At 32.9% G+C, this 25,447-nt stretch overlaps 2 protein-coding genes across 3 annotated transcripts; both read left to right on the top strand.

The window, feature by feature from the left end:
• The first annotated feature begins 212 nt into the window (after window positions 1-212).
• Window positions 213-11,754, top strand: LOC114942250 (uncharacterized). 2 transcript variants are annotated; one of them, XM_085489385.1, is made up of 4 exons: window positions 213-415; window positions 5,253-5,323; window positions 5,414-5,483; window positions 8,332-11,754. In XM_085489385.1, exon 4 carries the CDS (start codon window positions 8,739-8,741, stop codon window positions 9,180-9,182), a length of 444 nt encoding a protein of 147 aa, XP_085345511.1. In that variant the 5' UTR covers window positions 213-415; window positions 5,253-5,323; window positions 5,414-5,483; window positions 8,332-8,738; the 3' UTR covers window positions 9,183-11,754. The 2 variants fall into 2 exon arrangements, with proteins under 2 accessions (XP_085345511.1, XP_085345512.1); XM_085489386.1 differs by lacking the exon at window positions 8,332-11,754 and adding an exon at window positions 6,275-6,385.
• On the top strand, window positions 409-2,392 carry LOC146719941 (uncharacterized). Its single transcript, XM_085489384.1, has 2 exons — window positions 409-1,446; window positions 1,529-2,392. Exons 1-2 carry the CDS (start codon window positions 1,018-1,020, stop codon window positions 2,291-2,293), a joined length of 1,194 nt encoding a protein of 397 aa, XP_085345510.1. The 5' UTR covers window positions 409-1,017; the 3' UTR covers window positions 2,294-2,392.
• Window positions 11,755-25,447: the final 13,693 nt, after the last annotated feature.

Here is a 25,447-nt window from a genome sequence, read left to right as displayed (position 1 = left end):
GCAAAGTAGCCATTTTCACACGCAACACACTACAGACGCTTCAAAACCCATTATTTCACGCTTCAAACTCATTATTTCACGCTTCAAACCCATTATTCCACGCTACAAGCTCATTATTTCACGCTGCAAATGCTACAATCGCTACAAACACTTTCTTCCTAACGCCATCTCGCAGCGCGCAACCGCCACTACGTCCCCATTCCAGTCTTTTGCATTGCATCAATCTAATAGCGTTTTCGATTGGGAAAAAGTTAGTGCGCACCAGTGCGCACTCAGTTCACACGAACACTGGACAAGTTCCATGGGTTGCACTGAATAGTGCAGGTGAAAAAGAACACGGCCGAAATTTTCAGTGCCACTTGAGTTGACTAGATTCCGGGAAGAACGAAAAAGTAACCTCGACATCTTGTGTTCAGTTAAGTAATGATTTTTATTATATGTAATTAAATATAGAAGATGATCAAGAATATCACGTATGACAAATATAAAAATTATTATTATTCAGTATAAAAATGCTATTACATTAAGTACATTAATTATATTTTAAAAAAGGGTATAGGTTCGATGTTTATATAAAAAGATATAACACTTACGGTGTCATTATCCATTTTTTTCACACATTCTACATAATTTACAGTTTTTGGAATTATTCTTCTAGTTCGAAGAGTTGTAATTATTACTTCTTGCTCGCTTAAACTAGAAGAAGATTCCAAAAATGTCTCCAAAATATTAAAGAGAGCCAAATCCGAATTGCTCATTATGTCGAATTTTCGTTCAAAAGAATGCCCTACTGCTTGCACGCATCCAGTGCACTGAACTGGCACCGTCAAAATATCTCGTGCCACTTAGTGCGCACTGAGTGCGCACTATGCGAGTGTTGTGCGTTCAAACGAACACGCAACACTAGCCAAGTGCGCATTGGCACTACCAATCGAACACGCGCCTGACATTCAGTGCAGCCAGTGCACCCCAATCGAAAACGCTATAATTGAAACGAGTCAATATAAAAAAACCAATATGACATCAAACATCACATTTGACAACAGTGAAAATGAATCACCTCCAGAAATTACAGAAATGGCAAGAAACACCATAGAAAATCTCTTGCCTGAAAAATCAAAAGAAAAATGTACAGCTGCATACAACAAATTTATAACCTGGACAACTGTCAAAAATATAAGATCATTTTCTCAAAACACATTGTTAGCATACTTTACAGAATTATCACAAATCCACAAACCATCCAGTTTGTGGGCAATTTATTCTATGCTAAAAACTACTCTCAATATCAACAATAATATTAATCTAAATACATACAATACACTCACTTCATTTATGAAGAAACAATCTAAAGGATATCAACCTAAAAAATCAAAAGTTTTGACAGCGGAACAAATCAAAACATTTTTAAATGAAGCTGATGATAATAAATATTTAGCTATAAAGGTATCAATCAATTTTTATATTTAATAAAAAATTCTATACATTATCTACTTAATATACTACACATATACTTAATTATTTACAGGTAGCTATGATTCTTGGTATTTGCGGTGCATGTAGAAGGGAGGAATTGACCAAAATAACAATTAATGATATCGAAGACAAGGATTCTATCTTCCTTGTTTCAATTACAATGACAAAAAATTACAAACCAAGATCCTTTGTAATTAGTAATGAGTTTTACACCATTGTTAAAAATTACATAAATTTAAGACCAAAAAACACTGAAACTTCAAGGTTTTTTTTAAAATATCAAAACGGACGATGCACTAAACAGCCAATAGGAATAAACACATTTGGCAAAATGCCACAAATCATTGCATCATATCTAAAACTACCACATCCTGATTGTTACACTGGCCACACCTTCCGTCGAACTTCTGCTACACTACTAGCAGACGCAGGAGCTGATATTATGACGTTAAAAAGACATGGCGGCTGGAAATCTAGCACTGTTGCCGAAGGATACGTGGAAGACTCCCTCAGTAATAAAAAAAAAATCTATAATCAAATTACACAGGAAATAATAAATAAGCCCAGTTCTTCAACTTCAGAAACATCAAAAACATATTTAAATATCAGTAATGAAAATCCATCAACATCCAAAAACAACATGCAAAATACAAAAAACTTACAATCAGACACTATAAATATTATAACAAATAAAGAGAATATAAAGAATATAGAGATTTCGAAAGAAATATTAACAGCACGCCAAACAAAATATATTTCATTAACATTAAATAACTGCACAATACACAACATGTCTATTGAAGGAAAAAAAGACTAATTTATTTTCATTTTTATTTTGTTATTACTTATTAAAGAAATCAAAGATTAATTTACTTTATTTTTATTTTTTTGTTATTACTTATCAAAGAAACCAAAGATTACCTTACTTTATTTATTTATTTTTGTTATTTTCTATTAGAAGAAAATTAAGACTTATTTTTATTTTGCTTGCCTATTATTTCATTGTAAAAACAAGATACTTGTATAAATAAAATCTCTTTATATTTCATAAAGCTTTCTCTTTTGCGGCGCGGGCCGTCCGCCAGGGGGCTTCGCCCCCTGGACCCCCACTAGGGGGCTTCGCCCCCTAGACCCCTGATCAGGGGGCTTCGCCCCCTGGGCCCCCCCGTTGCATTTTATTCCCTCGCCTACTTCCACCCTCTCATTCCACATAGTTCGCACTCATGATATAAAGTAGTATGTGATACACGTGCGAGTTGGCAATTGTCGCACTTGTATCACAATATACTATTAAAAATTTGTTTTAAGATGTCTTTAACATGTGATGTATAATAGATATCTTTTAAAAATACATTAAAGATATCTTTTAAAAGAAATTATTTAGATATCTTTAATATGTATATTACATAATATGTTAAAGATATCATTTAAAATGTCTTTTCAGATATTTAAAGGTATCTTTTAGAAATTCTACAAAGAAATCTTGAATAAAGTATTTTTAGACATCTTTTAGATATCTTCTGGATATCTTTTAGAAATATCTTGAAGATTTCTTTAATGAGATATCTTTTAGATTTCTACAAGATTTCGATGTTACTGGGGTAGTGCTAGACAAAGTATAGCGGCGAAGATTGGAGATTCATTAATCACGCCGAGTCGATCAATGAGCTTTCTGGGTTTACTACTCAATAATAAACTAAAATGGAATGACCATATACAAAGGATTAGTGTAAGATGTAATAATCCTATGAATCTGTTAAGGTTTTTGAGAAATACTTGGTGGGGCTCTGATCCTTTATTGCTACTCAGACTATATAAGGGTTTGATTAGATCAAGAATAGAATATGGTGCTTTTATCTGGAATAATGTCCCACAGTATTTGTGGAATAGGATTGGATATATCCAGAATCAGGCAGCGAAAGTTGCCATGGGTTATAGAAAATCCACTCCGATTAACGTAGTCCTTTCGGAGGCCTGTGAACCGAAAATGAAACTTAGAATTAAATACTTGGGTATGAGCTATATTTCTGGGGTTCTCGCCAAAACGAAACACATGCTCATCCCCATTCTGAACGAAATCCGTGAGTTCGTGGAGAGTCCGGTGAAGGTTATGAGATTCTCTCCTCCACCTATTTTGGAATATTTTAGAACCCAGGAGGGTTTAGCACATCTGACATTTTTATGTGACATTCCGGTGCACTGCTCATTTCCCGAAGAGCTTTTCGGGATCCTCCTTTGTGTTTCGTTTGAGGAGGGTCAACAACTCAAGCAAGAGCCGTATGCTGCACATCTCTTTGATTCTCTCTTCTCTCAGAATCAGAAACAAGAATGGTTTTTTACGGACGGCTCTAAAATTAAGGGCCATCCTTTCTCGGGATGTGCGGTTTTAAATGTACATAGCGATAAATGTCTCAAATTGCGATCATCTAACAGGGCATCTATTTTTTCATATGAGGCGATGGCGATAATAACCGCATTGCGGGAATCGCTTGAATCAACGAAAAGAGAAATAGTTATCTTCTAGAACTCCAAAAGTGTTCTTCAGGCTCTCATATCTGATAAGAGGGTCAGGTCACGATCTAATCTAATGTTGGAAATTCTGAATCTAATTCTGGTAGCGCATAATAAGGGCAAAGAGGTTTCATTTCACTGGATCCCATCTCACATAGGCATCGAGTATAATGAAAGAGTCGACCTGGTCGCAAAGGAGACGGCCACGGTAGGCGTGGATTCGGAGCTTTTGATTTCCTATGGGGATTTTAAGGCTACATGGAGGGAATCAATGTTTAGTGATTTTTACAGTTAGGCGCAGACGGAGGGAATCATGAAGGGCACAAAATATTTTAAAAATTACTTTAAGCCACGTAGAAAACCTTGGTTTAACAAACTAAAAATAGATCGTAGGGATGTGGTTTCCTTGAATAGACTGAGATCGAATCATATTTCGCTGACAGAGAGCTTGTGGAAGTTCCAGATAGTGCTTTCTTCAATGTGTAAATGTGGTTATCCTTGCCAGTCACCCAACCATGTGTTTTGGCAGTTTCAAGCAGTAACCTTCTTGACACATACAGAAATCAGCTCATTTTCAGAATTGGAGGATTAACTTCTCACAGACCTTATTGCGTCGAACAAATTCTGCACTCTATGGAACCGGATGTAATATTGGCGGTGGTCGAGTTTATTGCCCTGATTCCGTTCCGAATTTAATAAGATGTGACGCATTTAAAATTAAGTAGTATAAATATATGGTGCTTTTTTCCTTTTTTTTTTTTGAGACAAGTTACAACAGTATACACCATAAAGTTAACAAAAATAAGTTTGTATATACAGGAACAAATGTTATGCTTACCCATATATTTATTTATATATAAGTCATAGATTTAAGTGAATCTGCGTTTCATAGTATGTATCAAATAATGTTAACTAAGGGAGATAAAGAAGATCATAGCAGATTTTGTGTAGCGCTCACTAGAAGTTAATAGAACGGGATATTCGACTATAGCTGTTCTTCTTTATCTCTAAGCGAGGTAAATGAGTTTTAAGTTTTAAGTATAATTAATAGAAGCAAGATAATCATGCAATTTATACAGCTTCAGCAAAGGGATTTGTATCGACAAAATATTTAAAAGATATTAAAAAATCTAATTTATATTAAATATATTATATAAATTTACTTATTTGCTAGAGTTGGTCGATTGAATTATTACCATTTTTTATATTAAATATATTAATATTTACATGTATAATAAATATTGTAATTACATTCCTTTGTTTAGGTACGAAGAAACCAAAAGTTATGACCAATGTATTCGATTCATCATCTAATGAAAACGACGATAATGCTTTCGTATGTATTATCATTTTTTTTATAATATAGTACTGCAATTTTTAGAAATCCTGATTGTGATTTCATATTATGTTTTTATATAATTAATAGGAGCAAGATACTCAGGCAATCTCTACAGCTCCAAGTGCTAAGGGACTTGCATCGACAAAATATTCAGAAGGTACGAAAAATAAAAAATGTCTTAATATTTACACATATAAGTCACAGTATAACCATACCCAGTAGCGACAGTGAGCGTTGGCACCTTTGATGTAGTATGCCTCAACTCGGCAACGTCACGTGGTATGCCGCCATATTGCTAAGGGTAACGGGCGCTACGATTCAAATGTATGTATACACAGGGATAGGAATGCTTTTTTGAAGTTACACACATATTGGGCATAATCCGACATGCTTCGATATTTTGATATTTGTGTTATGACTATAGATATTCGATAACGCTGTCTCAGTAAAATATTAAAATAATATATAAAGATATAATATATAAACAAAATATAAACAAATATAAATATATTAAGCTGTGAAGCACGTAATCGAGTTATGTCTGATATATGTGTAACTTTATATATAGAGGCATTCTTCCATTTCTTGTATATATACATGTGTAATAAAAAATAATATCTTTTAATATGTAATTCAAATTTTATAATTCAAGTTATATTCAAAGAATTTATTAAAGAAAAAATATTTCTGCATAGATTCCTTCCTAAAAAAATAATATCGAGCTAATTATCTTATTACGCAATTTCTAGAACTACACAACATATAATAACCCGCTTACAGCAGCTGACGGCAGCCATGTTGCTAAGGGTATAAGTTCGCACATGCTCACTCAGATTTGAGACACGTTTAAATGGCTTACTGTCGCTACTGGGTATGGTTATACTGTGTATAAGTTTTAAGTTTTAGTTATAAATTTTCAGTTTTTTTTACAAACATCCCTTTATTTAGGTATAAAGAAACCAAAACTTATGACAACTGCAATGAACTTATTAGAAAGGAAATCTTCTATATCGGAAAACTTAAAACAAAAAATGTTGGAACTAAAACAAGAAAAATAAAATATCGACGGCAATCGGAGCCTATGCGGATGACATGCACAAAATTAATAAATTAAAATGAGATCTCAAATCAAACTCATTTATTAAGTTCTAAACGTTTCGACCCACTTCGGGTCTTCTTCAGTAGCTGCAAAATACAAAGAAACAAAAATAGAAGATAATCGGTACAATCAGAAAATTATAAAACTCGTATACATACAATCCGCAAATAAATTAAATATAATTCTCCTCCCTATTCAAACCGTCCGGCCGTCGGAGTGTCTCCCTAACGGTGACCATCGTCAGGAAGGAAGCAGAGCCGTGACTCCCTCACCAACACTAATCAACATGGTATAAATTAAACGTAGAACAATTCACAAGAATTAAAAATTAAAAACCGGGAAGAACACTCACCCCGACAGTAAAAACAGAGAGAAGACGATGCTACACGTGACACATCACTCTAACGACTGTGCGGTATTCTACCTCGACACAGTCGATACATATATACGCAAAAACAAATATAAAAATAAAATATGAAAATAAAAATAAAAATAAAAACAACTAAACTAATCGGCACTCATGTCAAAAGTCTAACAAAAAAACCCGGCTATGTAAAATCACAAAGCTAGATTTTGGTAAATTTTTCTATTAACAAATCAAGATTCTCATCTAATTTATCAGTGTCGCTATGTAAATTTAAACTATTCTTCTGACGTTTTATGTGGATCATTTCGGATATCAAACGTTTACCTAAAAAAGGCTCCTCGTCTAAGACTTTTACATCCTCCCAATTAAATTCATGGTTCAATAATCTATGTTCCGATATGACTGATAATTGTGACGCGTTTCTTTTTATGTTGTTGCGATGTTCTTTCATCCTAGTTTTCAACAATCTACCTGTCTGCCCTACGTACGACGCATCACAATCCATACAATCAATTTTATAAACAACCGATTATCTTCTATTTTTGTTTCTTTGTATTTTGCAGCTACTGAAGAAGACCCGAAGTGGGTCGAAACGTTTAGAACTTAATAAATGAGTTTGATTTGAGATCTCATTTTAATTTATTAATTTTGTGCATGTCATCCGCATAGGCTCCGATTGCCGTCGATATTTTATTTTTATTGTAACACAATAATTCGAGCCGAGATTAACAGTTTTTTTATATAAAACAAGAAAAACTACAATTAAATAAAGAAAAATTAGCAGTTGATAAAGGTATTCTGCAAGAACTACAGAATTTAAATAATAATATAATATATATTATCCATACGAGAAGAAATTGGTGGACAGTATTTGATAAATCTTTAAGATTCACCATAAACTGTCTGACAAATTACTAAAAAAACTTATCAAAGATATATGCACAATGTACCAAAGATATTCTGTGATGAACATATTTGCATTTATTTAGTTTATTTTTATTAATATTTTAATTTTTTAGTTTAGTTTCATTAATTTGCTTCCGAAAAGATTTGAGTAAAATTAACGTGTTACAAAAGTTGTCTTTATTAAGATTTTGATTAATATGATTTGTTAGTTCATTTTGATTTATTTTGCTTTCGAAAAGATTGAAATAAAATTAACACGTGTTACAAAAGTTGTCTTTATTAAGATTTTGATTAATATATGATTTGTTAGTTTATTTTGGTTAATTTGTATAACTTTTTGAACATGCTTGAATAAAATTGACGCGGCGTGTTATGAGAATTGATATAAAACAATACATTAATAAAAAAGTACTGTTTAAAAATCTTTTATTATAAAGTTAAGAAATGTACTGTGATGATCTTAATTATTAATTTATTATAAGATTATGAAATGTACTAATTTTATGTGATACAATTTATGTGATAAATATATATATTGTTATGTCCGTGTCCCGCCCGGTTTAACGATACATCCCTGTATTATACGATCGTCAGGATTTTCTATTAGGATCTTCTATCAGGGTCTTCTATCAGGGTCTTCTATCAGGGTCTTCTATCAGGATCTTCTATCGTCGCTAAGAAGCTGTTTATGTCTATCGATGCGTTTTGTTCTGGTCTAGCTGTCGTGCGGTGAGGACGTATCCTCTGACAGCTGATCGGCGGATATATTTGCATTAGGATTAATGCACGTAATATTATATTGTATCGCTACGGTTTATTGGCTTCTAATATTAAAGTTTATTGCTTTACTACGCGAGTGTATTCATTTCCGGCGTGTGAGAGTTTGAGTGCGCGCGACATTTCTTCGAGATAATCAGAAGGATGGTCGCGGACGTAACATTTTGGGGGCTCGTCCGGGATCGTTCGGACGTAACACGAGCCACGAACCGTAGTAAAAAAAGGACAAATATTTCGTGTGTGTGTGCGGTGAAAAGATTACGATGTCTTTGGTGCATTCTCCGAGGATTACTCGTTCGCAAGCTTCGTCACGAGCAATGATCGGCGAAGAACAACAGTCGACTCCACTTCGAGCGATTAACAGCGAGGAAACTCTCGAGCGCGTGGACGCTTTACAGGAGGCGTTGGAACAAATTAGAGAATTGCGAGAGGAACGCTCACAACAGCAGGCTCAATTTTTGACGATGCTGCAACAGCGGGACGAGGAACTGCACCGATTACAGGAAAGACTCGTCTCATCGGAAAATAACCAGCTAAGTCACACACATAATAGAATTCCGAACAACACCACACGTAGAAATAGCGAATCGAACAATGTTTTACACAATAATTTTGAGCTCGGATATAAGCTCAAACCCGAGAATTTTGACGGGAGTGTACCCTTGCGCGAATTTATTGACCCGGTTCGATTTTATAGCGCGAGCTAATGGTTGGAATTCGTTTCAAAAGACCTTGGCTCTTGCCGCTTGTTTAAGAGGGAAAGCGAGGACCGTTTTGGATGGAATTCCGGAGATTGAAAATTTAGAGTTCGCGGATTTAAAGTCAAAATTAGAATTACGTTTCGGTGAAGGGCATTCGGCTCAGTCTTATTACGCGCAATTTACGAATCGTAGACAAAAGAGTTCGGAAGATTTGGCTTCTCTTGGCGCGGATTTAGACAGATTGTCGCGATTAGCCTATCCTGAGTGTTCTCATGAAGTTAGAGATAAAATTGCTTGCGCACAATTTATTACTGCAATATCAGACGGCTTTTTGAAGAGAACTCTTCAATTAGAAAGCGTTATTTCATTAAAATCTGCTATAGAGAGAGCAATGGCAGTAAAAGTTATTCAAGAAAATAGTTTTCAAAAAAATAAAAATTTCCCAAATCAAAATTTTGAAAAATATAACAAATATAATAAATATAATAAATTTAATAAATTTAATAAATTTGAGAACAAAGAGAAAAACGAGGAAACAAAAGAGAAACATAACGAGAAAGGGAAGTAGTATAATAATAAATATTTTCAAAGGAACGGTCCGAAGGCAAAAAAGGAATGTTGGCATTGCGGCGCTGAGGGGCACTTCCGTTCTGAATGTCCGTCATTTACGGAAAACAAGGTTTAGTCGAACTTCGCGGGGCAGGTTCGGCTAATTGCGTGATAGCCCCAAATGTTTTACAATGTGCTAGAATAAGTAGAACTAGAAATAATTTTTATTATAAAGGAAAATTGGACGGAAAGATTTGTCGATTTAAAATAGATACGGGTTCCGATGTTTCTATTCTTAGAGAGGGATTTTTGAAAGAATCGAAAGAATATTTGGAAATAAACAATTGTTATCTTAAATATCCTACAGGGGAATTAATTGGAGTAAAATATAAAGTTAACGTTTTGATTGAATTAGGAAAGCATGAAGTAGAGATTCCTATAATTGTTGCTAACATTTCTGATGATTGCATTCTTGGGATAGATTTTCTTGAAAAAATAAATTTAGAAAAAGTTTTTGAATCCCGATTTGGAAATATTGAAGAGAATAATAAAAATGAATTTTTTTGTTTTCGAATTATTAAAGGGAAAGTCCCTGATTTACTTGAGACATTTTTCGGGGAAAATTTTAAAAATTTGAATTCCTCTCAAAAAGATATTTTTGCCAATTTCTTATTAGAATTTCAGGATGTATTTTCTCAGGATTTGATTGCAGGGAACTGTAGAATTTTAAAACACGATATTAAGGTTACGGATTCTAGGCCGATTAAACAAGCTCCACGTAGAGTTCCGATTCATTTAAGAGAGGAAGTCAATAAAATCATTAAAGAAATGAAGTCTCAGGGAGTTATTGAAGAATCTAAAAGTCCGTGGGTCTCTCCTGTCGTAATGGTAAAGAAAAAAGATGGATCATTAAGATTTTGCGTCGACTATAGGAAGCTGAATTCTGTCACGGTGAAAGATTCATATCCATTGCCTCGAATTGAAGATATTTTGGATCAACTTTCAGGAAATTCTTGGTTCTCTACTCTGGATCTGAAGAGCGGGTATTGACAAGTAAAGCTGGACTCCAAAGACAAGGAGAAGACGGCTTTCTCTGTGGGAAATGGATTGTGGCAATTTACTGTCATGCCATTTGGACTTTGCAATGCCCCCGCTACTTTTGAACGGTTGATGGAGAAAGTTCTTCAAGATGTTTTATCGAAGATCTGTTTAGTTTATCTTGACGATGTGATTGTTTTCAGTGAAACATTCGAGGGGATGATGGAAAATTTGAGGAAAGTCTTTCTTCGCTTTCGCTCAGCAAATTTGAAATTGAACCCTAAGAAGTGTTCGCTTTTTGGAAGAGAAGTAAAATATCTTGGTCATGTTATCTTTGAACATGGAATTACGACGGATCCTGAGAAGATTTCTGCCGCCAGAAATTGGCCTGTTCCTCAGAATAGGAAACAAATTCGAAGTTTTCTAGGATTTTGTTCTTATTATAGGAAATTTATTAAAGGCTTCTCTTTGATAGCTAAACCGTTATTTGTTCTTACAGAAAATCAAGTAAAATTTGAATGGAATTCATCTTGTGAAGTGGCATTCAATGAATTGAAAGAGAGATTAGTTTCTTCGCCAATTTTATCTTTTCCGAAGGAACACGGACAATTCATTTTGGATACGGATGCTTCGAATCATGGGATAGGAGCGGTATTATCGCAAGTTCAGAATGGTTCAGAAAAAGTCATCGCTTATTTCAGTCGAGTCTTGAATAAAGCAGAAAGGAATTATTGCATTACACGAAGGGAATTATTAGCAATTGTGGCATCAATGAAGTCTTTTCATCATTATCTATATGGAAGGAAATTCCAAATTCGAACGGATCATATTTCTTTGAGATGGCTTTTGTCATTCAAAGATTTAGAAGGACAATTAGCTCGATGGCTAGAGAGATTGCAACAGTACGAGTTCGAAATAATTCATCGAAAAGGACGACTGCATCAGAATGCTGATGGTTTGTCAAGACGCCCTTGTTCAGAACTCGGTTGTGTTTATTGGCCATAGTAGAATTGAAAGAAAATTCTGTTGCTAGAATTATTCTTGGAGAAAATAGTTCAGAGAAATGGCGGAATAAACAATTAGAAGATCCTATTATTTCAATGTTCCTTCAAGGGAAAGAAATTAATAGACGTCCTGATTTGCAAGAAATTAATAGAGATATTTCTGCGAAAGTTTATTGGTCCTACTGGGATGCTTTGGTTATTAGAGATGGAATTTTATATAAAAGATGGGAATCCCCTAACCTTAAATCAGAAATTTTCCAGATTATTGTTCCTAAGAACTTCATCAATCAAGTTTTGGAGGAGGCTCATGATTCTGCGTCTGGTGGCCATTTTGGTGTAAATAAGACGTTAGAGAAGATCCGAAAGCGTTTTTATTGGGCCACATGTAAGAATGATGTGGAGGATTGGTGCCGTTCCTGTAAGGTTTGTGTAGCAAGGAGAGGTCCATCAGGAAAAGGGAAGTCACCTCTTCAAGTATTTGATGCTGGATTTCCATTTGAGAGGGTACAAATGGATATACTTGGCCCTCTTCCGACTACCACAGCTGGAAATCGATATTTGTTAGTGATTATTGATTGTTTTACCAAGTGGGTAGAGGCATTTGCTTTAAAAAATATTAAAGTAAAAACGGTAGCTGATGTTTTCGTGAAACAATTTGTTTCTCGACATGGAGTTCCGTTGGAAGTGCATACCGATCAAGGTAAAAATTTTGAATCTAAAATTTTTCAAGAGGTAACACATCTTTTAGGGATTAGGAAGACGAGGACTACTGCTCTACATCCTCAGTCAGATGGGCAGGTAGAACGTCATCACCAAACGATTCTTAATTACTTGGCTAAATTTGTTTCAGAAGATCAGAAGGATTGGGATGACTGGATTCATATGTACTTGTTGGCATATCGTTCTTCGAAACATGAAGCTACGGGTGCTTCCCCTGCTGAATTGTATTTCGCACGAGACTTAAGACTACCTTTGGATTTATTACGAGGGAGTCCTCCAGTAGATAAAAAAGATAATTCTTCCGAAGAATATGTACACAGATTGAGGGAAAAGTTGGACAATATTCACAGAAGTGCTAGTCAGCGTTTGAATCTTCAATCTCTTCGTTCTAAAATACGACATGATCGTAGAGCTAGGAAGATTAATTTTAATATTGGTCAAGAAGTATGGTTTTATAATCCTCATAGAGTAAAAGGCAAATCTCCTAAATTACAAAGTAATTGGGAGGGGCCTTATAAAATAATCAAAAAGCTTAGCGATGTGGTTTTTGGAATCATAAGGTCAAATAAGCACAAATGTAAAATTGTGCATTTGGATAGATTAGCTCCTTTTTATAGTCGAAACTTGCATTAGAATCGGAACCCACGATAGGTTACTTGTACTTTTAATAAAATTGTGTATTCTTCAATTTTTCTGCCGTAAGATTTGTTTTTCAGGAAAATCTTATTTGGCAACAAAAAAAAAGGACCTGATGAAGATGAGAGAGATAAAAGGGATGAAGACTACCTCACAAAAAAGGGACGAAGACTGCCTCACCCCGTGGTTATTTTGATCCGTGGTTTTTCCCGGGGGCTTTGGGCAAATGCCGAGACAGAGGCTTGAGGAGTCCTTTAAAAGGGCGTTGGGTCCACGGAATGTTACCCCTCTCTTGCCTGAAGAATTTTTGGGACTTTGAGGAAAATTCCTGGAATCAATGAAGTCGATTGGACCCAAGATGGTGTGCAGTTCGTTGTACCTGGAACAGCAGTTCGGGGAGAACATGGAGTCACATCGGGGACTGTAATTCGGCGAGGTTCCTGTAAGGAATTGTTCTGGATCTGTCCTATTGAATTAATTGTCGGGACGACAATTTTGAAGAGGAGGGGGCAAGTGTTATGTCCGTGTCCCGCCCGGTTTGACGATACATCCCTGTATTATACGATCGTCAGGATTTTCTATTAGGATCTTCTATCAGGGTCTTCTATCAGGGTCTTCTATCAGGGTCTTCTATCAGGGTCTTCTATCAGGATCTTCTATCGTCGCTAAGAAGCTGTTTATGTCTATCGATGCGTTTTGTTCTGGTCTAGCTGTCGTGCGGTGAGGACGTATCCTCTGACAGCTGATCGGCGGATATATTTGCATTAGGATTAATGCACGTAATATTATATTGTATCGCTACGGTTTATTGGCTTCTAATATTAAAGTTTATTGCTTTACTACGCGAGTGTATTCATTTCCGGCGTGTGAGAGTTTGAGTGCGCGCGACATTTCTTCGAGATAATCAGAAGGGTGGTCGCGGACGTAACAATATAAATATATATATACTATTCAAAATACCATCGCACAATATTTCTTCGTACTTCTTCTGCTTGCATTATATTTATATCATTAAATGGTATCGGCACTTCTCCTTCTTCCTCCAAATATACTTCATTTAATGGAATTCTCCATTTATAAGCAATGTTATGTAAAACACAACATGCATTTACAATTAGAGCTGTAAAGAATAGATTTAAAATATACCTTTTCTTATCTTAATTATGCACTATAATTATTTACATACCAGCAAATTCTGGTGTATAATGTAATGTCCTCTCTTTTCTAAGGCATCGCCATTGTCCTTTAAGGACACCTATGCATCTTTCTATTGCCGATCGTGCCTTAACTATGTGTTCTGTATATCTAGCTTCTGGTGATGCTGCAGGTGCATTCACGAATGGCTTTAAAAGAACCCAGCAAACACAGTATATAAATGTTATATACTCAAACATGTTACATGTAACGTATATGTTAGTTGTAATTTCCCACTCATAGATGTAACATTTTTAATATTACATATATTACATTGTAGTTATATTGTCATTATATCCCAAGATAGCACTGACTTATCAATACATTAATGTGCTATTTGGTATATAATTACCTACTACAATGTAATATATGTTATATTAAAATGTTACATCTATGAGTGGGAAATTACAATTAACATAGACGTTACATGTAATATATACGTTATATTACGTGTTACATTCCGTTTTATTATAGCAATGTAACAATTATATATCGGTGTTTGCTGGGAAATGGCATAAGTGGGTACGCTGAATCTTCTAAAATGTTTATTAAAGGATATAATATTATTATTTAATCTTATTATATATATATATTTAATACTTAATATTATTATTTATAATAATTATATTATTTAATCATTCAAAATAATAAAGAAATACAATGATATACCTATAAGCCATGAACCTCCTTCACCTGCTGCCTGTCGTCTTTGTAAATAATTAAATAATTGAGAGGAATGGAAAACTCTACAATCATGTGTCCTTCCCCCATGCATAGCATTTACTGCTAATAGTTCATAGTTATATGAAGAAACCTAACAGAAACATGTAAAATTTTCGAACACACCGAATTATATAATTGGCGCGAATTTTGAATACAAATTACACTTAGCAATTTCTAATGTAAAAGAAAAAATAGAGCAATCGACGATAAATGGAGGAATAATCGAACTCTATCAGATCAGATTTTTATTTAAAGAGAAAAATATACGTCTAATTATTTTATTATACTCTTTTTTATATTACTATACTACTTTTATACGTACGATCATAACATTCAAGGAATGATATAGTTTTCTATTTATAAATAGATGTTCTCGTTCGATTTTTGGTGGAAAGATAGCAATATGATAATAAGAATACTTTTAAGTCAGCTCTTTAATTTTTAAAACCACAATCTACACTTCATTCCTCTCGACCAATAGAGCCAAACGCGATGTTATTGCGACAATTAAGAAAGAAAGAAAATTTGGAAACTAAGGAATTTGAATCCTATGGTTGGAATCTCAAAAATTTCTCTTGTTCCTTCTCTTAACATCCCCTGTAAAGAAATAGGCGAGAAAAATATTGGTCCGAAAGTCGGCTTGAATCGGGAATCGAACCCGAGACCTTCCGCTTGCCGGGACGACTGCTCTTCCGCGTCTAGACCTAATTATGACGCTTTGGGGGGTGGAGGGGTATAAACATTGAGAGAAATATTTATTCGTAAGTGTCTGAATAGCTCAGTTGGAAGAGCAGTCGCCCGGCAAGCGGAAGGTCTCGGGTTCGATTCCCGATTCAGCCGACTTTCTGACCAATATCTTTCTCGCCTATTTCTTTACAGGGGATGTTAAGAGAAGGAACAAGAGAAATTTTTGAGATTCCAACCATAGGATTCAAATTCCTTAGTTTCCAAATTTTCTTTCTTTCTTAATTGTCGCAATAACATCGCGTTTGGCTCTATTGGTCGATAGCAATATGAGTTCCATCTATGGCTCCAATTACTCCTGGAAATCCCGTTTTCTCAAAAAATCTACATAATAAGTTCAGGTAGAGTTATGTTACAGAGCATATTTTGTATAAATTAACTTCAATTTTATATATGCGATTCAAGTACTTACTCTTCTTTAATCTCTTGTTTTCTTCTGTTTGATATTGGAATTTTTATCCATCGTCCCATAACTGTATTTATTGCATTTACAGTGGCATGAATAGCAACAGAAATGGAAGTCTGACACATGCTTGATAAATAATCTTGTCCAGTATTTCTTTGATAAGAACCTGATGCAAAGAAATTAAGTGTTGCAAAAATCTAAAACATAATAAAAATTAAGATTATAAAAATTATATAATAAACAGCATTTTCTACTTGATAAAAATTACGCACTTAGTGCACCAATGAGTACGATTTTACGTAAAGCAATAAAAATTGAGAAAATTTAACTAAATATAGTATAAAGCATTTGGTATTTGTTGAGCATTGACTGTCCAGTTGTATAAAGTAGAAAACATTATAAGAACATTTTAATAAAATAGGAAAGATAAAGGAAAATATTTGAAAAATTAACAACTTGTAAATGTGATAGAATTGCTGTCTTTCTCTTTTTAATTAGCATGAAAGGTATTAATTCTTCTATTAGCTCCATAGTTGCAGCTTTATTTAATCTGAAATATATAAAAATTACATTATATGAAATTATATTATAACAAGTAAAGAGATTATAATTTAAAATATAGATATATAAATATGTTACATGTAACATCCATGTTAGTTATAATTTCCCACTCATAGATGTAACATTTTAATATAACATATATTACATTGTAGTTATATTGTAATTATATACCAAATAGCACATTGGTGTATTGATAAGTCAGTACTATCTTGGGATATAATGACAATATAACTACAATGTAATATATGTAATATTAAAAATGTTACATCTATGAGTGGGAAATTACAACTAACATATACGTTACATGTAACATGCTTAAGTATATAACATTTATATACTGTGTTTGCTGGGATCACCTATACAGTTTAAGGAATGCATTATCTGGGATATCAAATGAATTTTGTGTGTCTCTTAATGTTTTTCTTATTAAATTTAAATTATTTTGTCGTTTTTTATTTATATTTATTCTTTCCTCTTCTTCTACCAACAATATAACATTAATAATTTCCATTTTAATTTAAATTTTAACGTATTTTAATCGCGCTCTACTCTACATAACATAATGCAGTAGGATATACGATACATTTTGACATTATTCGGCACAATAATTCTTGTCGAACAATCTTACGTGAAATATTTCGTGTTTTCACTATAGTGAAAATTAGCCAATCAAGTGAATGCTCATTTTTGTCATTTTCACTAGGTTTTGAGATACACAATCGACTCCCAGGTTATGATTTCGTTGGACATGACTTCACTTTTTACCAACACCCCGTGGGAATTAATTAAAATAGCAATAGAAAACCGATGGGATGACATCTCACAATTTACTTCGTTTAGCCTTGCGCAGTTTTTACACGCCATAGACACAGTTATGCGCTCAACGAGTTTCGTTTTTGACGGTAAATTTTACGAACAGGTTTTCGGTTTTCCGATGGGGTCTCCTTTGTCTCCAATTCTGTCTGATATGGGGGTCGATTGTGTAATTTTTTCTAAAGTAAAAATGTGAAAAGTGAAAAATTTCTTCCAATCACACATCGATTTTATTTTAAAATCAATGCGTGATTGGTGGAAATTTTTCACTTTTCACGTTTTCACTTTAGAAAAAGTTACACAATCGACCCCATGGTTATGGACGATTTGGAATCATATTGTTTGCATCAATTGGATTTCGAACCCTATTGTTATTTTAGGTACGTCGATGATATTTTTTCAATTATTCCGAAAGGAAAATGCTAATAAAATGAGGATATGCTTAGGATTTTCAATGGTTTTCACACTCGACTTAAATTTACTTCTGAACTAGAGAACAATTGTTCTCTAAGTTTTTTTGGACACGAATGTTATACGTATTGGGGGCAGATTGACGACTAATTGGTTCCGTAAACCTACGTTTTCAGGCCGATATATAAATTTTCTATCAAATCATCCGATGAGATATAAAATCAGTGTGATCACGAGCCTAGTGGATAGGGCTATTTTACTCGCTGACCCTATGTTTCACAAAGAAAACATTAATATAGTCAAAAGAATTCTTCGTAATAATTGTTACCCGTTAACGGTTATAAACAAAAACATTAACAAAAGACGTAGGGCAATTAAATTTAGCGGTAATCTAAGCTCATCCAACCGAAATAAATTTGATGCGTGAAATTGTATAGTGTTGCCTTACATTAGAGATTTGAACGAGAATATTACGCGTTGCATTAATACAAATGGAATTGGTGTATTATATACCGTTCCAAAAAAATTAGACACACTGATAAAAAGAGGAAAAGATAGGATAGACAACTTAAAAAGAACCGATGTCGTGTATAAAATTAAATGTGCGAATTGTGACTCTACGTATTTTGGACAGACAAAGAGACATTTAGAAACGCGCATCAAAGAACATAGAAATAATATAAAAAAGGACACGACATTGCATTCAGTCGTTAGTTTGCATCGGACTTGCAACGATCATGAGTTCCGTTGGGATTCTCCGGTGATCTTGCATCAAGAAAAACAAACAAGAAAAAGAGAAATTGCAGAAATGTTTTATATAAAAAAACAACGTAAAAGCATTAATTTACAGAAAGATACAGAGAATTTTAGTGGGATTTATGATCGTGTTCTTGACGCTATTTAAATTATTTTTATTTTTACCTATTTATTTATTTATTTGACTTTGTTATAAGGTTTTAAATTGCAAAAGACACATTAGTTTTGTCTCTATTTTCTTAACGCGTAGTGACTAAGATTCTTGCTAACTGTTAACATCTATTTATTTCTTGCTTACTTCTGTCAGTTCTACATTGTTCGTCAAAACAATGGTGAATATTGTCGGTGGTTTGCAGTGAATTTGATTTACTGTATTAATTTGGTATGTAGCATATTTTTGTATTTGAATGTATAATTATTTGTAGCAATAAAGTGTATTAAAATTATAATTATTATTTTTATGTAACTTTTTATAGATTTACTTGAAAAGGGCTGCAATGACAGCCGAAACGTTGTATTTCAACTAATTATTTATAATAAATCATTGCCAGTTTGGTCGACTTTTAACTTTGAGAAGAGATTTTTATTATTAGTTTTAATAAACAATTTTATTAATATTGATTAGTATAAATAATATTTGTGACACAGCACTAATAATTGTGAAGCAAGGCCTCGACGTATCTCACTTTCAATATATTGTAAAGAAAGAGTTTCTTTACAAGAGATACACCACAACTGCTTTCCGAGAGTTTGTAACTCAACGATACGACTTCCATCCATAAAATCTGGCTCTTGCTCTGATTTCTCACTCACATTTTCTTTATTGTCAAAGATGATAGACTCAATTTTTTCTTCTTCTCCTTTCTTAGCTTTTTTCTTAATTATTCACATTTTTGTTATGCAACTCTCTTTCGATACGTACTTTCACTCACAATTTTACCTTTCCATCGATAAGTCTTCATGACTTTTGACATCTCGACAGCGTGTAACCTCAAATCAATCTATACTTTTTTTTTACATTTTATATATATAAGTTTGTTTTTTATTGCTGCACTGAGTTCACAGTGCACTGCACTGAACGGAACTAGTGCAAGCAGGACAAGTTATTTGTGAGCACGTATAAAGAATGCGTCAGTGTAATAATCAACATGGCGATGATCTTAAATGATTTATTTGATTCTTCTGATAATGAAGAAAATGATATGTTGTTTCTATTTCAACCTATTATGCGTAACGATGACGATGGTATGTATTTTATATGCAATATATTATTATATTATAAAAAAATTAAATTTTTTTTTAAATTAATTTAATCTAATATAAACTAACCTAGTAAGTATAATTTTTTATTTGTAGATTTTTATGAGTTACACATGTTACATCAATTTTCGGATTAGTGCAAAGAATTGAACATGTGAAAATAAACAATTATATCGAACATATTGTTCATAATTATAATAACGTTGATTTTATCATGCATTTTCGTTTGTCAAGAAGAGCAGCATATCAATTAATAGACCAATTTACAGTGACAGAAATATTTACTTCTATACAAGGTGTGTATTTAACGAAATCTATTTAACTTTAGATATACACAGCAACAAAATAGTAAAAATAATACTTAAAAAATGAAAATAAAAATATTTTATTATTTTGTATATTTTTTCAAAACGTGTACAAAATAATAAAATTAGCGCTAAAAAACATATTTTATGTTATTTATGGTTTATGGGTCATCAAACAGAATCTTATCGAGATATAGCAGATAGATTCGGAATAACAATAAGTACATTACATACGGTAATAACAAGAGTAACCGATTTTATTTTAGCTTTAGCGCCTAATATTATTAAATACCCAACTGATCTCGAAAAAGAACAAACTTCAAACTTTTATCTACAACAAAAACAATTTCCTAATATAATTGGTAAATATATAAGAGTATATTCTCACATTTTTAATGTAAAATATTTTGCTCATTGAAATCTTCTCATTATTGAAATTTTTTCAGGTGCTATCGATGGTTCTCAACTAAGAATAGACAAACCTCTTGAAGATCCTGATTCCTATATAAATCGGAAACAATATTTTTCTATTCAAGTGCAAGGGACAGTTAATCATGACATAAAATTTATTGACGTATTTATTGGGTATCCAGGTTCCGTTCACGATGCAAGAGTTTTAAAAAATTCAACACTATATAATGATCTACATAATATTTGTGGAGGTAAATTGGAAAAAAATTGGTTTTATAATATAAATATATCAATATATATGTATAATATAAATACAGGATAGGCCATTTTAATATTCGGGCTAAAATTTCTCAAAATCCAAAAGTTTAAGACAAAAATGTTTCAGATAAAAGTTGTATGGTTTCAAGGGGGACATGAGATGGTGTCATTGATTTGACCTTGAATAGCCATTTGAAGGTTACGTAAAGGTCAACTTCAATTTCCTAAATGGAACACTATATTTTTTTAACGTATAAGACGGGCAACAAGAGCCAAATCGCGGATGACAATGCGTTGTTCTAACGAAACTAAATAATTTTTCGTTAGAATTAAATACCGGTGCACAAGGCACCAAATTTTTACTTGGACACGGCCAAGATTTTAAATATGAAATAATCTCATATTTTGAGATTTAATTTCAATACCCCTTTAACCCCCCTACGGAAAATAAATAAATGAATGCAAGAGAAAAATATAGATCCGAAAATCGCTGAATCGGGAATCGAACCCGAGACCTTTCGCTTGCCGGGCGACTGCTCTTCCAGCTGAGCTATTCAGATCCTTTCGATTCTATACTTTTCTCTGTTATATATATTAATGTTGGTAAACAAACGCATTTTTTAAGCCAGCGTGTATCAAATATAAGAGTTTTAACAAGGCTCTGTAATATAAATATAAATTTAACGTATAAGACGGGTATTAGAGCAGTCGCCCGGCAAGCGAAAGGTCTCGGGTTCGATTCCCGATTCAGCGATTTTCGGATCTATATTTTTCTCTTGCATTCATTTATTTATTTTCCGTAGGGGGGTTAAAGGGGTATTGAAATTAAATCTCAAAATATGAGATTATTTCATATTTAAAAATCTTGGCCGTGTCCAAGTAAAAATTTGGTGCCTTGTGCACCGGTATTTAATTCTAACAAAAAATTATTTAGTTTCGTTAGAACAACGCATTGTCATCCGCGATTTGGCTCTTGTTGCCCGTCTTATACGTTAAATTTATATTTATATTACGGAGCCTTGTTAAAACTCTTATATTTGATACACGCTGGCTTAAAAAATGCGTTTGTTTACCAACATTAATATATATAACAGAGAAAAGTATAGAATCGAAAGGATCAGAATAGCTCAGCTGGAAGAGCAGTCGCCCGGCAAGCGAAAGGTCTCGGGTTCGATTCCCGATTCAGCGATTTTCGGATCTATATTTTTCTCTTGCATTCATTTATTTATTTTCCGTAGGGGGGTTAAAGGGGTATTGAAATTAAATCTCAAAATATGAGATTATTTCATATTTAAAATCTTGGCCGTGTCCAAGTAAAAATTTGGTGCCTTGTGCACCGGTATTTAATTCTAACGAAAAATTATTTAGTTTCGTTAGAACAACGCATTGTCATCCGCGATTTGGCTCTTGTTGCCCGTCTTATACGTTAAATTTATATTTATATTACAGAGCCTTGTTAAAACTCTTATATTTGATACACGCTGGCTTAAAAAATGCGTTTGTTTACCAACATTAATATATATAACAGAGAAAAGTATAGAATCGAAAGGATCTGAATAGCTCAGCTGGAAGAGCAGTCGCCCGGCAAGCGAAAGGTCTCGGGTTCGATTCCCGATTCAGCGATTTTCGGATCTATATTTTTCTCTTGCATTCATTTATTTATTTTCCGTAGGGGGGTTAAAGGGGTATTGAAATTAAATCTCAAAATATGAGATTATTTCATATTTAAAATCTTGGCCGTGTCCAAGTAAAAATTTGGTGCCTTGTGCACCGGTATTTAATTCTAACGAAAAATTATTTAGTTTCGTTAGAACAACGCATTGTCATCCGCGATTTGGCTCTTGTTGCCCGTCTTATACGTTAAATTTATATTTATATTACAGAGCCTTGTTAAAACTCTTATACTATATTTTTTCTTGCATACTTTTGTAGCTGACTTCGAGATCTTTCCAAAACATTATAATCAAATGTTTTTTCATGAAGTACTTTTCGAGTTATAAAGCTTCAAAGCAGTATTTTGAAATACTATATCTTGTATGTTGTAATGTTATGTGGTCAAGTTGACTTTTAGGGATCATTCCGAAGTCAAATCAACTTTTCACCCAAATCTTTGTGGTTATGCATGTTATGCATAAAAAAATTCAAATCATCCTACTTTTAGCGCTATCCAGGAACAACGACGTGGACGTAGTAGCATTAGGAGCAATAAGACGTTAATCAAGCACCCCAAAAGAAACAAAATTCTACTACGTCCAAGTCGTTGTTCCTGGATATATATATATATATATATAACAATTTAAATCGGGTCGGATTATAGTGAGCACTCTTACAGTAGAAACACCAATAATAATTTTATAGAGTAGGGTTATTGGTGTTTTCACCGTAAGAATGCTCACTATAACCCGACTGTGATTCTGACCCGATTCGAACTCTCGGTGGAAACATAGTCATATACATATATATATTACATACACAAACATATTATATATACATATATATATATATATATATATATACATATATAATAATAATTTTCAGATAATTATTACCTGTTGAGAGATACTGCTTATCCTTGTTTGAAACAATTGATTGTTCCATATAAGGATAACGGACACTTGACACATGCACAAAGATCATTCAACCAGTAACTAAGCTCATGCAAAGTTGTTATCGAAAATGCATTTGGCTGCCTTAAGCAAAGATTTTGTCAGTTATACCATTTTAAATTGCGAGATATACTACGAATGGTACGAGTCACACATGCATGTTGTGTATTACATAACATTGCGAATGTGCAAGACCTACACTATTTTGAACCACAGCTAAATGACGAATATTCAGATATTGAGTTACAAAATAGACCCATTGTAATGATCGATAATGCAAGGGAATATGAGGATGATGTGAGAGGAACGCGTGTTCGTGACGAAATCTGTAATTTATTATCTCGATAAAAAGAAAATGTCAAATATTTTGTATTATAAATTTTTTATTTTGTAAAATAAATATGTATTATATATATTAATAAAAATATGTATTATATATATTATAAATATATATTATTATAATATATCATTATAATTTTTTATTTTATTATAAATTTTTTTATCTATTTTTTACCTTTAGAAATGCAAGTAATGAATCCATTTTCATCAATTAAAATATTTCCTGCTGCATCTCTTTGTATAATTGCTGTTTCACTTTCCATGACTTTGCTTTCAGCTGATCTATTAGTTATAAAAATTCTTTTATATTCTGTATAATGTAAATAATTCAGAATGTTTTGATTATAAATACAATTTTATGTAATAAATACACTAGTTTAATATTTAATAGGTTATTTTATATTTACAAACAATAAATAAACCTAGCTGCTTAGCTACCTAACTACTTAAATAGATTATTATTCCCATTTTTCAAATATTTAAAAAGTTAATTTAATATTTATAATTTGTTGTGATTACTTTATTTATGTTTTCGGCCATTTTTACTTACCCGGTTCTTGCACTGCACTGCCTGACCCTGCTTCAGACCTAGGGCAGCGAGTACACTGAACTATTGCATTGAATTTGGTTACACTGCAATAAAGAACGGGTTTGTTCTACGTTGCACTGCAATAAAGAACGCTTCGGTGTCACTAGTGTACACTAGTGCAGAAAGTTCGGCAATAAAGAACAAACCTTTTCTCTGTACTCTACAAAGTGCATTGCTAATTACTACCAACTTACAAGCCAAACGTGTTACGACGTTGCCGCGTTAAACATGTAAAGTGTCAAACATAATATTAATAATAAATAATAATTATAGTTATTGTTTAAATAGTATATATTTATCTTTTTTAACTATATTCTAATTAGTTTTTTTATTTTACCTATATTCGCATTTTAACTATATTCTAATTAGTTTTTCTTTTTACTTTGTCTGTGACATTGTAAGTGTGCGGATCTCAGGAATCGATGTTCCTCTTACACTACTGTTTTACGTTGCAATCTAGTCATATAATTCAAATCATTATGTGTCTATCGGGTCTAATAACCGGAGTAGTAACACAATTTACGAATTTTAATCATCACATTATGACTATGTTGGAGAAATATCGCTTTTCATTTTTACATCATGTTCTCTTTTTTTTCTTACCATAATATTTGTTAATCATTATATCTATCATTGTATTTTTAATGCGTTACATATTCTATGACGTTTTTGATTATGCTTGATGTATATGTTACCGTTATGACATCGTTTATTTTTTAAATTCAGAATTTAATCAGCGTTGATAATGGTCAAAATATTGACCGAAACGTTCGCTTTGTATTTGTATTTAAAGAGGACTTATGTTTAATTCTTTTTTGTCACCTTTTATTGTAATTCATTATTAGACATTAGATTTATTGTAATTCATTATTAGACATTATTAGAATATTATCTTTATATATGACTTCACTTTCAAACATAATTTGAATTTTTATATTTACTGCTCTT

The sequence above is a fragment of the Nylanderia fulva genome, unplaced genomic scaffold, assembly GCF_048542155.1.
Source record: "Nylanderia fulva isolate GAGA-0341 unplaced genomic scaffold, ASM4854215v1 Scaffold81, whole genome shotgun sequence".
NCBI lineage: Eukaryota > Metazoa > Arthropoda > Insecta > Hymenoptera > Formicidae > Nylanderia > Nylanderia fulva.
The sequence above is the reverse complement of the archived record's forward strand: the minus strand, read 5'-3'. Positions and strand labels throughout refer to the sequence as shown.

What these genes read in the sequence shown, in the direction of transcription:
- LOC146719941 (XM_085489384.1), top strand. Translation starts at nt 1,018, where the DNA reads ATGACATCAAACATCACATTTGACAACAGTGAAAATGAATCACCTCCA. An exon ending in ATAAATATTTAGCTATAAAG is followed by an intron (nt 1,447 to 1,528) that starts GTATCAATCAAT and finishes AATTATTTACAG; the next exon opens with GTAGCTATGATTCTTGGTAT.
- LOC114942250 (XM_085489385.1), top strand. Translation starts at nt 8,739, where the DNA reads ATGTCTTTGGTGCATTCTCCGAGGATTACTCGTTCGCAAGCTTCGTCA.